Genomic DNA, 16,543 nt, shown 5'->3' on the forward strand with positions numbered 1-16,543 from the left:
AAGGGAGAAGGGTGCAATAGGGCACAGGTGAATGAGGGTACAGTAAATGAGGATGAGACACTGAAAGGAGATGGGGCTCCCAGCCCCCAAAAGATCCTCTCAGGGCAGCAACTTGGGTTCCACTGAGCAGGGTAGTTGGGTGATGGCTAGAGGCAGGCACGAGACTATGTGTTCTCTGTGTCCTCCCTGGATAGAACCATAAGCAAAGGCCCAGGCCCTTCCAGGGCAGCTGTGCCAGATCCACCTGGCCTGACTTGCTCCCTGGCCCTGGACCACCTGGGACCAGCCCTGTAAGGAATCTGCTCCCCTCAAGTCTTTGCCCTCAGCCCAGCTTCCCCAATCTGAAGCTCCACCTGGACAGTGTCCTGGGCAGCCCCCAGCCCCAGCCCTGGGCTCAGCACTGCCATCAGCAGTGATGCAAGCTTCACCCAGCACACACAAGCACCTTCCTGTGCGCAGGGTGGGCCTGTCTCACTCCCGCACACCCTTGAAGGGGCTCACACCCTTGGGCTGGACAGACCTGCTGGTCCTGGAGAGGTATCTTAGCTCTGGAGACAGTGGACTACCCCCAGACTCCTGAATCCCCTAGCCCCACCTCCCCTTCCCAATTTAGGGTGGAGGGTTGGATGGGGTGTGTGTTGGGTGCAAGGGAAAGCAGCTGAAACAGGAGCCTCCCTCCAGGACAAAACCTCCTGCCCACAAGAAGGAACAGAAATGTCTCTGGTCCCATCATCTTTAAGAACCTGGAGGAGGGTAGAGGCTTACAGGAGTTGTGGAGAGGGGGAGGTGCTTATGGGCTTTCAGGCCCCTCCACCTGCCACGCTCGGTCCCCACCCTCCTCCAGGAATCCCTCTTGGCCCATAGCATACCAGCTCCAGGTCTACACAGTACTCAGTCAGTGAACTCACTGTCCAAACATCCCTGGACCCCAGCAACAGGCCCCACACTGAGCTCCCCATACAGCCTCCTGTCTCTGTCCCCAGATTCCACCTAAAATTGCTATACAAGTGAAATCAGACTAAAGAAACATTAAAAGCAGCCTCGAAAGGGTGAAGGAGTCATAAATGTGCAGAGGAGGTGAAGGCCGTGGCAGGGCAAGGAGCAGGCCCTCTCTGCTGGGCGAGGCAGGTAGGAGTGTTTCTCATGGGAAGCAACAGGCCTTTTCCTTTACACAGAGCTTTCCCGTCCCAACAGCACCTTCTCACGTATCATCCTCTTCACCCTCCCAACAGTCCGGGAAGGTAAGGATGAATCCACATTACAGTTAAGGAAACAGAGGCTCAGAGAGGTTAAGAACTTCCCCCAAAGCCATACAGCTAGGAAGGATCCAAACTGGCCCTTGAACCAGGTCTTCCAGCTTTGATTCCATTGCCCGGGTTGCCAAACCCGGTTGCTTTTTCATGGATGATTATGATCTGCATATGTTCTAGGGTCAGCTGGTGAGACCACCTGCTCTTCCCCCACCAGCTGCCAAGGTCTCTCTACCCTGCCCTGAAGAACAATGTGGAGTGTGGAGGTGAAGTGGGAATCGATCAGCCTGATCCTGGATGAAGGTCCTGGGTGAGGTCAGCTGGCTGTGGAGATTAGAGCAGATGCAAGACAGAGTACAGGGCATTTCGTGAAGGACTTATGGGAACAGCAGCACAATGGCAGTGTCTGGTTATGGAAGGCTTCCTGGAGGAGGAGTCACCCTCTGAGGAAGCTCAACGGCTCTTCTTCCTTAAGTTCCTAACACTTGGGTGTCTGGCTAACCTCCCCGGGGGAAGACCCACATCCCCAAGGTTTGTACTCCATAAACATTAAAAGAATAGCACTCATTATCCTAATAAGTGGCCCAAGGACACGCAGGGAAGCAGAAACTAGAAGGATGGGGCTCCCAGAACCCCCAGGAGCCAGAAATCATAGCAACCTTAGACAAGAGTAAACCACCATCCCACTTCCAGCTTTGTGCAATACAGTCTCTAAACATTCCTCTAGGGATGACACTTCAAGGGCTGGCCAACAGAAGGAATACCTCCTGTAACTGGTGGTCTGGGAAGCGAGACTCACATGACCCATTTTTTCTTAAAGAGCAAAGGAAAGGTGCCCACAGCAAACTTATAGCTCCCAGGTTATCCCAAAGTTGAGTTCCCCAATCCTTTCGACCAAATGGAAGAAAGTGGCTAGAGGGAGTCTCCCCATAATCCACAAGTGGCCATTATTGTGGCCACTGAGAGTTGTGTGGTTTGCACTTTTGCTGGGTGAGAAATGAAAGCTCTCGACCAGCGCCTTCTGGGCTGGAATCCAGAAGGTTCCAAGAGATCATCTGCCCCAACCCTCTATCCTGGCGCGGGCATAGTCAAACCGACTGCTCTGGTCCTGAACCACATTCCAAGCAATGCTGTCTAGAAGAGGGGGGATTCACCTGACCGATTGGCCCCTGAAATGCAATTATTTACTTGAGAATGTGTCCTCTGTGGAACCAGACAAATGGATGCAATGATCCGCCAAGTCTCACCTAACCCAGGACCCTCCAACCTCTCCCTTGAGACAATGGCCCCGGCCTGTATCCCAAACCCAGCCACCCCCAGGCTGTTGTGGAGTTCAAATCCGTCTCCAAGTGTGGGTTGAGGCCATCTCACAGAGAGACTGTGAGAAAATTAATTACTTAATGTATGTAAACGAGCTTTGAAGATGAAAAGTGCAAACGCAGTCTCCTTAATAACATCTTCAAGACTTCACGGAGCCCCAGAGTCGCTGCTGAGCTCACCTTTAAGATGAGTCCGTGGGGAGTTGCTGGCAAACTTCCCAAGCCCATAAACAACATAAAATGGCTTTTCACTTCTTTTATGCAGCCAACCCCAGCTCTCCCCACCAATAAAAGGACCAGGGAGGATCAGAGAAACCAGAAGGATCCTGAGCCTCGCACTCTGCCGCCCGCATCGTCTTCCGCTGCCTCTCAGACTCTGCTCAGCCTCACACGATGTCGTGCCGCTCCTACAGGATCAGCTCAGGATGCGGGGTCACCAGGAACTTCAGCTCCTGCTCAGCTGTGGCCCCTAAAACTGGCAACCGCTGCTGCATCAGCGCCGCACCCTACCGAGGAGTGTCCTGCTACCGGGGGCTGACCGGCTTCGGCAGCCGCAGCCTCTGCAACCTGGGCTCTTGCGGGCCCCGGATAGCTGTGGGCGGCTTCCGCGCCGGCTCCTGCGGACGCAGCTTTGGCTACCGCTCCGGGGGCGTGTGCGGGCCCAGCCCCCCGTGCATCACCACCGTGTCTGTCAACGAGAGCCTCCTCACGCCCCTCAACCTGGAGATTGACCCCAACGCGCAGTGTGTGAAGCAGGAGGAGAAGGAGCAGATCAAGTCCCTTAACAGCAGGTTCGCAGCCTTCATCGACAAGGTGGGTGAGGCCTGAGACGGTCCAGAGAAGCCTCCAGCCCTGCCCTCCCTTGGCGAGGTCCCTGATGAGGAGACAGGATGGCTGCCGGTTTGAGGCAGCAGAGGGAATGACGTGCAGACCCATACAGGTGGAAGGGTCAGTTTCCATCACTTAACTCCCGCAGTATTTAATGAGGTTCAGGTGTGGTCTAGAAATTGAGCCTGTGATCCAAAGTGTGTGTATGTGTGTGTGTGCATGTGTGTGCGTGCATGTGTGTAGCGGTGTGTGTGTGGTGTGTGTATATGTGTGAGTGTGGGTACATGTGTGAGCATATGTGTGTGTCTATGCATGTGAGTGTGTATATGTGTTTGAGTGTGTTTCTTGAGCCAAGATGACATCGGACTATCAGAACTGTGTCTGAAAAACCAGACTGGGCAGCAGATGCTGGAAGAGTGGGAGATAACGGGGAGACCAAAAGGCCTTGTGCTCCTAGCCAGGCAGCCAGTGAAGGGGCTGAGGTAATGCCCAGAGCCACGCTGCCTCCCCCAAGTCCTTGCTGCATCACTCAGCATGTGAGACCCCAGGCAGGTTACTCTGCTGGATAACAGGACCTGCCTCATCCACCTGTGAGGATTAATGAGTCCATACATGAAACATAATGGCAAATAGCACTCAATACATGTTAGCTGCTATTATCATTATTTTCCAAGGACAGTGGTAGGTGAGGAGGTATGACAGCCAACCCAGGCCTGGCAGCCCCTTCATGAGAGAGAGCCGAAATGCAGATGGGGAGGTGGCCAGGCTGGCAGGAGGAGGCCCCCTAATGCAGCCAGAGTGTGGAGAACTCTGCATAGCTGTGAGTCTGCCTCTCAAGAAAGTTTTGTAGGGGTAGGCTGGGAGCCTCCTTCACAGGCTCCTCCTGTGTCCACAGGCCTCTAGCAGAGCAGAAGGACCAGCTTTGGGGGTCTAGGATCAGGGTTTGGGGGCAGATGCAGTGACCTTCCTGTTTTCACTCTTTCTTTAGTAATCTGAGTCTGTCTTCACAGTGATGGTTTGGAGTGGGTATCAGCGTCTCCACTTATCAGACAGCAACTTGGAGCTGAGTGGGTGTATATGAGCAGCTCAGACGTGCCGTAGGGGCAGGCAGAACATGCCTATCTCATGGTAAGACTATCGCTTACCATGAGCTGGGCATTTCATACCTTGGAGTCTCAATTTCCCCATGTGCAACATGGGTTAAGTAATATCTACATCCCACAGGGCTGTGATAATTGGATGGAATTGTTAGATGATATAGACACAGACACAGATATTAGACATGGATATGTATATCTTAGCACAGGCCTTGGCACTAAGTAGTAAATATTTAATAAGTGTTTGTTGCATATATGAGCAAGTGAAGGACAACTGGTAATTATAATAATAGTTAAATACACTGAGCATTTACTACGTGTCAGGGACTGTTCTAAGCACTTGATATGCATTAACTTGTTCAATCTTCACAACAGTGCTAAGACAGGCACTATTCGCTCCATTTTAGAAAGGAGAAAACTGAGCCCCAGGAGGTTAAACAACTTGCCCTTTAAAGTATCAAAACTGGGACTTGAAACAGACCTTTGGCTTTGAGTCAGATTGCTTTCCCTCACACCCACAACTGCCTCCCTGGGGGCCTGGGAATGGGCCCCTGGAGCCACAGACACTCAGCTTTATGGCTCAGCTCATTCAGCCAGCACCCGAGGGCAGAGAGAGCTGTGGGAAACCAGGCGCCTTCCGCTAGACTCCCTCTGACCCTCTTCTCTCCACCTGAATGGCAGGTGCGCTTCCTGGAGCAGCAGAACAAGCTGCTGGAGACCAAGTGGCAGTTTTACCAGAACCAGCGCTGCTGCGAGAGCAACCTGGAGCCACTGTTCAGTGGCTACATTGAGACTCTGCGGCGGGAGGCCGAGTGCGTGGAGGCCGACAGCGGGAGGCTGGCCTCAGAACTCAACCACGTGCAGGAGGTGCTGGAGGGCTACAAGAAGAAGTGAGTGCAGCAAGCTGGGGGGACTCAGGGGAAACTCAGAGAGAATGCTGGGAGGCTCTGCCCATAGCCCTCTTGCCACAGATTCTTTCAGATTCCTCTAGCAGGCTGCCTGAAACCCAGAGCAGATATCCAGTGGGGCCTAGATGTCTTCAGATTCCTGGGATTCACCTCTAAGACTCCACCCCTGTGAGCCTTAGAGCTACTTCTGGGGAATGAAGACAGGAAATCCAGTGGAATTCTGACACTCTGTATGTCCCTGCCCTTCTCAGCTTACCTTTATGACATGGGCTCTGTGATCTCCCTGCCAATGGAACCAGCTCTCTTGGGACCTAGGATGCACAGATGATTTTAGACTTGGGGGAAGGAATGTGCATTCCTAACCCCATCTCAGAGGCAGAAGCACTGCGGTGGAATGAAGCCAGGCTGGGACAAGGGCTAGCCCATGAATAATACAGAGAATAGATCCTGGAGGGGCCAAGACAACATCTGGAGGGGATTAACCCCTTTTCAGTCCCCTGAAGAACTTGTCCAAGAGTTGGGATGGTATTCAAGGTCCAATTTCTCAGCTCCAGCCCTCTCTCTCCCACACCCAGGTATGAAGAGGAGGTGGCCCTGAGAGCCACGGCAGAGAATGAGTTTGTGGTTCTAAAGAAGGTGAGGGGCTGGTCATGGGGCAAGGAGGAGGGGGGCCCATCAGTGCAAACTCCAGCGAGGGGCAGTGTCACCATGCTGACCAAGGCACCTTCCTTTGGTCTCCTCTCACATGCATGTCCCCCCCTCTTTGTCCCACTGCCAGGACGTAGACTGTGCCTACCTGAGGAAATCAGACCTGGAGGCTAATGTGGAGGCCCTGGTGGAGGAGTCTAGCTTCCTGAGGCGCCTCTATGAAGAGGTAAGGGGGCACCTGCCACCCAGCCAGGGAAGGTGGAGAGGTGTTTTGGAGACAGGGGAGCAGTGAGGCAAGGGTGCATGTGTGTGCCTATGTTTGCCAATGTGCAACATAAGTGTGAAAAGAGCTTGCACATACGTGCCACCGGCCCACAATACAGAGGCCATGTCCAAGTTCATGTGTGTGAGGAGCATGGGGTGTACATGTTCTTGGGCTGCCCTGTGTCTGTGACCTCTGCGTGTTGGTGTGCTGCCTGTGTGGGTGCCAGTCTAGAGATGGGCACCAGAGTGTGCATGTGTGGTGGGGATCAGAATGGCTTTGCACATAGGGTATGGTCCTCATTAATGGACTAATAACTCATCCTGGCATCCAAACCCCAACTCCCCTGCTGGGTGACTTTGAATCAGACCTTTTTCACCCTCTGGGCCTCAGTTTTCCCACTTTTAAGGCAGACACTGTTCCCAGATGGCCTCTACAGCCCCTTTCAGCTTTGTTGTTTGTAAGGAGCCTGTGCATGAGTGAAGGTGGTAGGAGCAGAAGTCATGTAACCTTCATGACCAGTGCCTGGTCTAGGGAGTGGACATTGCACCCTGGGGTGGATCCCATGACCCAGATCAGGCACCAGAAGCAAATGCACTGGCTGTTGGCCCCACAGGAGATCCGTGTTCTCCAAGCCCACATCTCAGACACCTCGGTCATAGTCAAGATGGACAACAGCCGAGACCTGAACATGGACTGCATCGTCGCTGAGATCAAGGCTCAGTATGACGATGTTGCCAGCCGCAGCCGGGCCGAGGCTGAGTCCTGGTACCGTAGCAAGGTGAGTGGCACAGGACACCTGCCTGCTAAGCATGGCAGTGGGAGGGATGTGAGGCATCTATTAGAAGGGATGTGATTAGAGGGATGTGAGGCATCTATTCTCTTGCCTGGGGATTCTGATCCATGAGGACAGTATGAGAAAGTCCAATAGTTCTCAGGTTAGGGTGGCCAGGCAGGACTGCCATGTGTGGTTGCACAGACTGAGCACTGTACAACCTGCACAATCATCCCTGGTGCCCTGAATGAATGGGAGGTCCCACCCTGAGCCTCATGAGCATCTCTACTTCCCCCAGTGTGAGGAGATGAAGGCCACAGTGATCAGGCATGGGGAGACCCTGCGCCGCACCAAGGAGGAGATCAACGAGCTGAACCGCATGATCCAGAGGCTGACGGCCGAGATTGAGAATGCCAAGTGCCAGGTGGGGTCTGTGGAGGATTCAAATACCCAGCACGGGCAGGCTGCAGCACCTGGCCCTTAATCAGGCCCCACATTGTGCCCATGAGGAAGCAGGGACCCAGAAGGAGGGCAAGGGCTCTATCATATCTCACAACACTCAGGCCATGTCACTGACTTCCAAAAGGAGGATCCAGCCACTTCCTTGGCCACCCTGTGACTGCCATCAAGGAGAGATGGTGAAAAGCCCACCCATCTCCTCCCTTGTGTTCACAGTCCCATTAACTACCTGGCCATAGGCCAACCTTCTCTCCAGGACCCTTCTCTCCCTGCCCTAGCTCCATCAGCTTGGGCGAGCGAAGCTGTGCCTTCTCTCTCTCATCCTGGCCCTCATATCTCCACCCTGATAGCGTGCCAAGCTGGAGGCTGCTGTGGCCGAGGCAGAGCAGCAGGGTGAGGCGGCCCTCAGTGATGCCCGCTGCAAGCTGGCTGAGCTGGAGGGTGCCCTGCAGAAGGCCAAGCAGGACATGGCCTGCCTGCTCAAGGAGTACCAGGAGGTGATGAACTCCAAGCTGGGCCTGGACATCGAGATCGCCACCTACAGGCGCCTGCTGGAGGGCGAGGAACACCGGTAGGGCTAAGAGGACTTTGTGGGATTTCAGAGGTGGAGGCTGTGGTCCTCCAGGAGTGAGTTTCCTTGAGCTGAATGTGAGCTACAGTTCTGGCCATGGCTAGTACAATAGCTCCAATAATAATAATGATAACTGAATGCTTCTGTGCTCAACCTGTGCTAAGTGTTTATTTTATAATCTTCACAATCCAGTAAGATAGGTATGGTTTTTCCCATGTAAAGATGAAGAAGTAGGCTCAGAATTCAATGCCTTTATCACGGCTGCGCAGTTAATAAGCAGAAGAGCTGCGACCTGCACCCAAGTCTCACGCCTCCCAAATCCGTCCTTGTTGAATAGCTTCCTACTGAAGCTGCTGCATGGCCTGCCACATAGTCCTGTGTGTTATGATGATGATGCACTTCTATATGCATTTAGCTCTTCATTAACCACAAAGTCCTTTCATACCCTGCTGTATCTGATTCAACTCTCCTTCCTGTGAGCCTGATTGGCACCATCCAGGCTGGTCACCATCACTCAAACTAGGGGCACTGTTCATAATCTTACCCGCTGCTGCTGAAAATCAGACAGCCTTGTCTTCATGGTTAAAACCAGCAAAGAAGGAAAGCATGTAATGCAGATTTGGGGGAGCCCTTCTTCCCTCTCAGGGGTAGACTCTGTACACAGGATAACCCTCTCTGTCCCCAAGCAACCATCAGTCTCAAGGAATCCAACTCAGTGTCTGCAACTAACAGAGTTTTCCTTCTCCCTAGGCTGTGTGAAGGTGTGGGCTCCGTGAATGTCTGTGAGTATCTGCCTGAAATTCTCCTAGAAAAATGGCTTTTTTGATGGAAAAGCTGAACTCATTGGCCTAACCCATGGAGCCTCAAGTGTTCCCCCAACTGTTTCACCCTCCCCTGGCTCCTCAGTGTGGGCCATGACAGGTGTTAGAGAAAGCAGAGCTGAGTGCTCTTCACTAGTGTTGACAGTGAGCTATAGGCCATGGACCTGTGGCCTGGAAGCTTTGCTCCCCAGGGTCCAAGGGTCCTCACTTCCTTCCTGCCACAGTCCCCTAGATGGACTGTGCATCTCAGGAACAGGGCCTGCATTGTTGACCACCAATTCCTTGGGGAGGGAGGCAGCTCCTGCAGTGCCCTGGGGCTTGTTGTAGGGTGGGTGAGATCGCAGGGAGCTGCTCACCCCTCCATGTCTCCTCTCTCCACAGGTGTCAGCAGCTCCCGTGGCGGAGTCTCCTCTGGGGGCCTCTCCTATAGCTCTACCCCAGGGCGCCAGATCACTTCTGGCCCCTCAGCCATAGGGGGCAGCTTCACAGTGATGGCCCCTGACTCCTGTGCCCCCTGCCAGCCTCGCTCCTCCAGCTTCAGCTGCGGGAGTAGCCGGTCGGTCCGCTTTGCCTAGTAGAGTCATGGAGCCAGGGCTTCCTGCCAACCGCCTACCTGCCTGCATCACTGCACTGAATGGCATGTGAATGTAAAATGTGTGCTTGCTTCCAGAATCTTCCGGATGTTCCTACAGAGGGAAAGACCCTCGGGCTGCTCCCCTGCACCTTCTCATGCTAGGGAGATGCGTCCTAGTTGTCCTCCTGGCAGCGTTTACAGAGGCGTTCCCAGCCCTTCACTTAACTCCTACTTAGCTCCAAAATACCTGTAGCCAATTTGCATTATTCCCCAAGTTCTCAGGGACAAGACCAGTCCCCCAGCGTGGTGGTCAGCAGGGAAGCTCCACCTCCTGGGTGGAGGCGCCATCCTAACCATCCGGCCACGAGAATCAGGGAGAAAGTCCCTCTCCAGCAGCCCCCTCCTCCTGGCTGGGTAGAATGGTCCCCCAGCAAGCACTTGCCTGTTCATTCCCGTTCATGTTTTGCTTCTCTCTCAGACTGCCTTCCTGCTTCTGGGCTAACCTGTTCCAGCCTGGCTCCTCATGTGACCTTGCAGTCAAGAGGCCCATTATTGTGCGGCATCCTTTTGCCTACAGCCCCTGGTTAGGGAACTTTGGACAGGTCTTGCTATTCAGTGCACCTTTGTACATTTCAAAGAAGACTCCACGGCTGCTCCAGATGCCCCCTTGCTGGATGCGGGTGGGGACTGTCCAATGCAGAGCTGGTGGGACAGAGTCCAGCCACTTCCTAGGTCTCCCTCTTATGACTGTCTGTGGGTGCATTGCCTTCTGGGTTGTCTCAATCTGTGTTTCAATAAATGCCGCTGCGATGCAAGGATGTGTGGTCTTGTGAACAACAACTTCTCCACTCCCTTCTTGCTTCTTCTGCAGCTGACCAATCCCAGCCCCCTCCCCATGTAGTATTTCCCCAGTCACCCCCCAGAAACTCTGCTGCTTCCTGTCCACTTCCACCGTCTGATTCCACTTGGTCGCCCTCAATCGCCTCAGGCCTGGACCACAGCCCAGCTCCCCCCGAATGGCCTCTTTCTCCCCGACCCACCCTGCGTACTCCCAGCAGCCAGAACTCCATCCCAAACTCACCGCTCTCACCTGCTTCTGCCTGGCTCAAATCACTTCCCCGCACATGTGTGTGCTTCTTATGCCAAATGCAGGCTCCCTCCATCACCTCCTTCCCCAGCTACTCCTCAGCCCTGTCCAACCCCTCCATGCAGCGCTCATCCTCCCAATCATGGACTCCACCCCAAGAAGACAAGTCTACCCTCTGAGGTAGCCCAGAGCCACTCTCTCCTACATACCCCTTGTGGACACATAGCTCATTCCACATCCCTCCTCCCATTTGCCTTTGCTCAGGGCCCTCCTCTGCTCCCCATAGCTACCACCCTCATGCCCACACCCTCCACCCCACCCCCCTCCCCCATCACATAGTGTCTGGAACCCTGAGAATCTCTGGTTCTGTCTCTGCGGATCTGGGCCAGGGATGTCAATGGGTGTGTCTGGACCTGGATCAAGCCGGAAGTTCCATGAGGACAGGAAGTATCTCCTCCTGGCTCTGACCTTCCACTGAGTCCCAGGATGGAGCTCCAAGATATGCCAGGCCTGGGATGTGCTGGATGAATGCAGGCAGCTGGTGCAGCCGGAGGTAGAGACATCCAGTCCCATTAGCTGTCACTGTCATCAGGCCGGCGTCTGCCAGCCCCTCCCTGCTGACCCATCCGGCATCCTCTTTCCCTGCAAGGAGAAGCTAAGGCCCTGTGCATCCTCACTTCAGGCCCAAAGGGCTGTAGCCCCACAGGAGGCTGCTGGCTGCTTCTGAGTGCTCAGGCTGCTGCTCTGTTTGAGGTTTGCTAGCAGACACCTGGCGGGCCTCCTCCAGGTCTCTTGCCTGCTGTCTCCTTTCTCCCAGCTCTTTGGGCCCTGAGAGCATGGTGACAATCACAATAGGCTAACTTGCAACTTAGGGAACATTATTCACCCACAGGAAATGTTAAATCCCAGGGGCTAAAACATCAGGAAATGGAAATTTGAGCCCCAATTCTGCCAAGACTGCCAGGTCTCGGCGAGTCCTTGGGCAGAAAGTGGCTTCCATGCCTTGCATGTCAGTCTGGGGTCTGTGAGATGAGTAGGTAGAGTACTTACCAGGTCTGCTGTCTCCTGTGGTTCTGAGATGCTACAGTGAGTCTATGCTTGGGGAAAACAGCTTAATGCTCCCATGGATCTGGGCTGAGCAAAACTAAAATGCCAAATCTGATACCCAAAAAATAACGGCACCATGGATTGAAAAGTCAAACAGGCAGAACCTGGGAGATAGGAATAACTTTTTTCATACATTTCCGTGCTTTGTGCGCAAATACCATTCAACAGATTCAGCTGGCCAGAGGTGCCTTTTGCTTATGGGGAGGTAAGCCTCTGCCCCAGCCCTCCTTGCAGCCAACAGCAAAAACCCACAGCAAGCTCTTCTGGCTCAAAGGATGCTAGGGCTCCTGCAGCTCCCTCCTGATCAAAGAACTATTCCCCATGGAATGCAAAGGGTACAGTCCAAAGGTAACTAGGGATTAACATTTTATTAGAAAGAAAAAATTCTGAAGACATCAAGTGACCTGAAATCGAGAGATCGAGGAAAAGCCAGAAGATCAAGAGGCCCAAACAATAAAGTGGTTCATGGGAGTGATCCCAGATCTCTGTCCTGAGCTCCCTCCTCCTTAGAAACATCACAAACCAAGCTAACACCAGCATCAGAGAAAATTAGACCTACTGTCTGTATTCAATTCTTATGTAAATATTAGTGATATCCTTGCCCACGAACACACAAAACTTCCAGAGGATTCGAAGTACGGAAAATAATCCTTTCAAAGAAACAGATACGCTTGGGATCTGTCATCTTTTCCTTTCTCCTGAAACCACTAACACTCCTCCATCAATTCTCAACCCACTCTGCTTCAACCCATCCTCACAAACACCTATGCCCAAGACAGTTCCTTCCCCCAGCCCGTGTCTCTAACTGTTCCCTACTTCAATCTTTGGGATCTCAGAAAAATAGAATTTTCTGTTACTGCTCACCTTAGCCAAGCATAGTTAGGAACACAAATTAACCACATTATCAAGAAAATTACCAAGTGTGTTCTGTGTAGACACGGACATGACCATGTGGGAATTCATGTCCCCTTGTCTGGGTTATTCACACCCCTGCGTCTCTCTGGGAACATAAGCATTAGGAGGTGACTGTACTAAGTGCTTTGCTCATTGAAGATTAGAGCAACAATGACATGGGCACTAAGCACCACTCTCCTTGGGTGTAGGGATGTGCCAGGCAGAACAAGCAATGGGAGAGGCTTAGTTCACACAGCCTCAGTCCTCCTTCCTGCTTCCCCCAATCCCCAACCTGTGTATGCCTGGAAATCCCTGCTCATTTCCGATTTGTTCAAAAACCGGGGGCTCCCTCATTTGGCAAGAGAGCAGCCAGGGAGTGGAGTGAGCCGAGGAAGGACAGCACTCATAGGATAAGCTTACACATTAAAAATGAAGAAAATACCCAAGGCACTCAGATAAACAGCCACCCTCCACCACCATCAAAAAGGAAACACAGGCTGGGCGCGGTAGCTCAAGCCTACAATCCCAGCACTTTGGGAGGCCGAGACGGGTGGATCACGAGGTCAGGAGATCAAGACCATCCTGGCTAACACGATGAAACCCCGTCTCTACTAAAAAAATACAAAAAACTAGCGGGGCGAGGTGGCGGGCGCCTGTAGTCCCAGCTACTCAGGAGGCTGAGGCAGGAGAATGGCCTAAACCCGGGAGGCGGAGCTTGCAGTGAGCTGAGATCCGGCCACTGCGCTCCAGCCTGGGCGACAGAGTGAGACTCCGTCTCAAAAAAAAAAAAAAAAAAAAAAAGGAAACACAGACCCTTCCCCATTCGACAGTCCCATGCCCCAGGGCAGTGAATATCCCCCTGAGACCCCCAGAGTGTCGTCAGAGTCACTCTGGCGACCCTTTTAACCTGGCTTTACCGCTGCTCCGTGGGATCCGGACTGTGATGGGCAGGCCCCTGCAAGACCCTTTGGTCCGGGAGACAGAGACAAGGGGAGCACCACCCTACTAAGATAGACGTCGGTCCACCCAGGTCAAGTCCCTGCCTGGCCATTGTGGTCCCTGAAACAGAGTCTGAAGGCATCAGAAGAACTGCGTGGCCGAGGAGAACCGTTCTAAGGCTCTTCTCTGTTAAGGCGCCCGTGCAGTGCTGGCCCTCTGGGTGCGAGAGACTTGGGATGGGAAGGCGAGTCACAGTCCAGGCCAGCAGGACTTCCCCAGCCTCGGTGGTTCTCAGGTCACCCGGGTGGGGACAGTTTACAGCATAACAAGGGACCTGCAGGTCCTCCCTGCCGGTCCCCACTTTGGCTCTGTCTCCTGTTGAGGCCACCATTGTCTCCCACCTCCCCACCCACGAGAGTCAGGGGCCGCCCTGCCCCCACCTTCCTACCCCCACCCTCGCTTTCCTCGCGGGTCTCCCCGTGCCCTGCCCTGCCTGCCTGCCCACCGTCACGTCCGGCCACCAGGTACCCTGGGCGCATCTCCAGATGCACGGCGCAGCGACCCTCTGCTGGTGCATCAGATCCTCAAGGGCCTTGCGTCCTTGGCTCACGCGGGGTTCCCGCCCTGGCGCCTCTGGCCCAGGACCGGTTCCCGAGTCATCTGCGGTTCGCCAGGATCCCGTCTTCCGCGCCTCTCTCTAATGCGCCCGCTCTCCATGCCTGGGCCCCCGGCCGCCCCGCTTCGCCCCTGCCCGAGAGCTCCCGGCGTCCCGCGCGTAACCTCCAATCCCAGTGGTGAGGGGCCTGGAGGGACAGGAGGGCTAGCTGGATGTGACCTGCCCGCCGTTTTGGGGTGGTGGGCGGGGTGTTTGGGGGTTGTTGGCTGCTCAGGGCTGCCCCGTGACATGCCCGTAGCACCTTGGCCAGGGTCGGCGCCCTCCTCTCCGAAGTCTAGGTGCCTAGTGCATCCTGGCGCAGAGGTTTCTTAAAGACCCTAGGGGGTTGCCCGTCGGCAGTGAGTGGGATGTGGGGAGCGAACCCGCGGGTAGTCTAAAGGCCAGACCCTGCTCCCCCAGACTCCGCCGCTAGGCCGGGGTGCCACCCCATTGCCATCGTGGGTCCGGAGCTGGTACCAGAAGGTCTGGCAGTGTGCGTGCGCACCTTGGAGAAGAAAAGAAATAAAATAAAATAAAAATTTAAAGACTTTTCCATGTCATGAGATCAGATATGCATTCTTGTGGCAAAAATGTTTCCTACCCAGTCAGGCTTTAAACAAAAAAAAAAAAAAAAACTTAAAAAAAAAAGTTCCAAATAAAATAAGGTGGGAGAAATAGTTCTTCCTGCACAAGTGAAAGAAAATTGAACCCCTGTCTCCATTCATCACATACAGGTGAGACAGCCCTAGGTAGGACTTCTAGGGAACTGTCAGTTCAAGAGTAGGCCAGACACAGAGTTCACCAATCAATTGCCTCTGACCAGGTTGGAAGGGCAAATGCCTTCCAAACACAGGTCTGAGCTTTGCTCCTGGGCTCCTATGTAAGAAGCTTGTATTAACTGCCCTACAACACGATCTGTCCAAGATCCTTGGAGAGCAGAGGGTATGGGGAGATGTTTCTACAAATGCTTCTAGGAGGTCCTATGTGTCACCTTCCATCTCGTCTCCAAAGTATCAGACAGCTGGTGAAGGAGCATCAGGCAGAACTCCTCCAGGAGCATCTGATGAGCCAGAATTTTTAGCCTGAGGAGCAATTAGGGAAATGCCGTCGAAACATTTATGAGCAGCAGCATTCCCCAGACCTGAGTTGGAATTCTAGACTAGCTGGGTAACTTAGTAAAGCTACTTCTTTGAGCCTTAATTTATTTATATGTAAAATGAGGATAATATTCTCGTTGCTGTGAGAAATTAATGAAATACATATACAATGTGTCAGACACTTAGCAGGTGTTTAACAAATACAAGCTCCCTTCCTCACCACTTTTGTACCTTTGCCCCCACCCTGCCCTGGTGTGTGTGGCCCAGACTGTAGCTCTGACCTTTTAGCATAGACAAAGGAGAAATGCAAAGGGGCTAGACCGATCCGGTGAGAATCAGAGGGACAGTTACTTCCATGGCCGGAATTATTTGACCCTCCTCTTCCCTCTACCAACATAAATCTGTGGTTTTCAAGCTTTAGTTCTTCTAGGAATCACCTGGAAGTTTGTTAAAATACAGATTCCTGGGCTCATCTCTAGAACTTTTGATTGAGAGTTCCAGATGGAGTCCAGGATCTGCACATTTAGCAACTACCCCACAGGGATTCTGATGCAGGTGGTGGTCCGTGGACCACATTGTGAGATGCACCAAGACAGTCAGGGCTTTTAATGAAGGAGGCAGGCATTAATTTGGTACCTAAGAAAAAGTCTTTTGCCATTGATATTTAATCAAGCACACCAAAAGAAAGAAGGAGCCATACAGGAATCATGCAAATACAATGAACTTGCAGGCAACCAACAGTATAAACCCAGCTGATTAGCCTCCGTCAGTCTTTCAATCTGGACATACGAATAGTTGGGGGACTCTGGGAATATACAATCTCTCAGAGCAAGTGAGGGGCCCAGCTCCACAATCCCACTGTCCCTCCATGCTGAGGCAGCATCTGGAGACCCTCTCATCCAAGGGCAAAGCACAGAGATGTTTCCACACTCTAACTGGCTCCTTTCCAAGAGGATCTGGCACACTCAGGACTTAACAAACATCTGTTAGCCGAAGTTAATTGGGGAAGACAATGACTGAAAAATTTATATCAAAAAAACCTTTCTATTTCTTTCCTGGACCACAGGGAGGGGGAGAAGAAATGGAAGTGAAAATAACGTCAAACCCAGGGTTTACACCCAAAGAGTAAATCGCTAACTCCAATAAGAAGGAAACAGGAGAGTTAGTTCTGGGTTCTCTGTAAGGAGAAATTACTGAACTGACATTTGGGCATGCAGGAGAAAAGATTTCCACTCCCCAACCCACACTGCCC

General features: G+C 53.0%; 1 protein-coding gene across 1 annotated transcript; it reads left to right on the forward strand.

Annotated features, from left to right (window-relative positions):
- The first annotated feature begins 2,842 nt into the window (after positions 1 to 2,842).
- Positions 2,843 to 10,327, forward strand: LOC105503599 (keratin, type II cuticular Hb5). The gene is made up of 9 exons (XM_011930577.1): positions 2,843 to 3,382; positions 5,176 to 5,384; positions 5,978 to 6,038; positions 6,181 to 6,276; positions 6,929 to 7,093; positions 7,386 to 7,511; positions 7,897 to 8,117; positions 8,868 to 8,899; positions 9,320 to 10,327. Exons 1-9 carry the CDS (start codon positions 2,963 to 2,965, stop codon positions 9,511 to 9,513), a joined length of 1,524 nt encoding a protein of 507 aa, XP_011785967.1. The 5' UTR covers positions 2,843 to 2,962; the 3' UTR covers positions 9,514 to 10,327.
- Positions 10,328 to 16,543: the final 6,216 nt, after the last annotated feature.

The sequence above is a fragment of the Colobus angolensis genome, unplaced genomic scaffold (assembly GCF_000951035.1).
Source record: "Colobus angolensis palliatus isolate OR3802 unplaced genomic scaffold, Cang.pa_1.0 Scaffold87, whole genome shotgun sequence".
In the NCBI taxonomy this organism is placed as follows: Eukaryota; Metazoa; Chordata; class Mammalia; order Primates; family Cercopithecidae; genus Colobus; species Colobus angolensis.

Excerpts from the sequence above, each read along its gene's own strand:
- LOC105503599 (XM_011930577.1), top strand. The coding sequence starts at position 2,963 with ATGTCGTGCCGCTCCTACAGGATCAGCTCAGGATGCGGGGTCACCAGG. Across the intron at positions 6,039-6,180 it reads AGTTTGTGGTTCTAAAGAAG|GACGTAGACTGTGCCTACCT; the intron begins GTGAGGGGCTGG and ends TCCCACTGCCAG. Across the intron at positions 8,900-9,319 it reads TGTGGGCTCCGTGAATGTCT|GTGTCAGCAGCTCCCGTGGC; the intron begins GTGAGTATCTGC and ends CTCTCTCCACAG.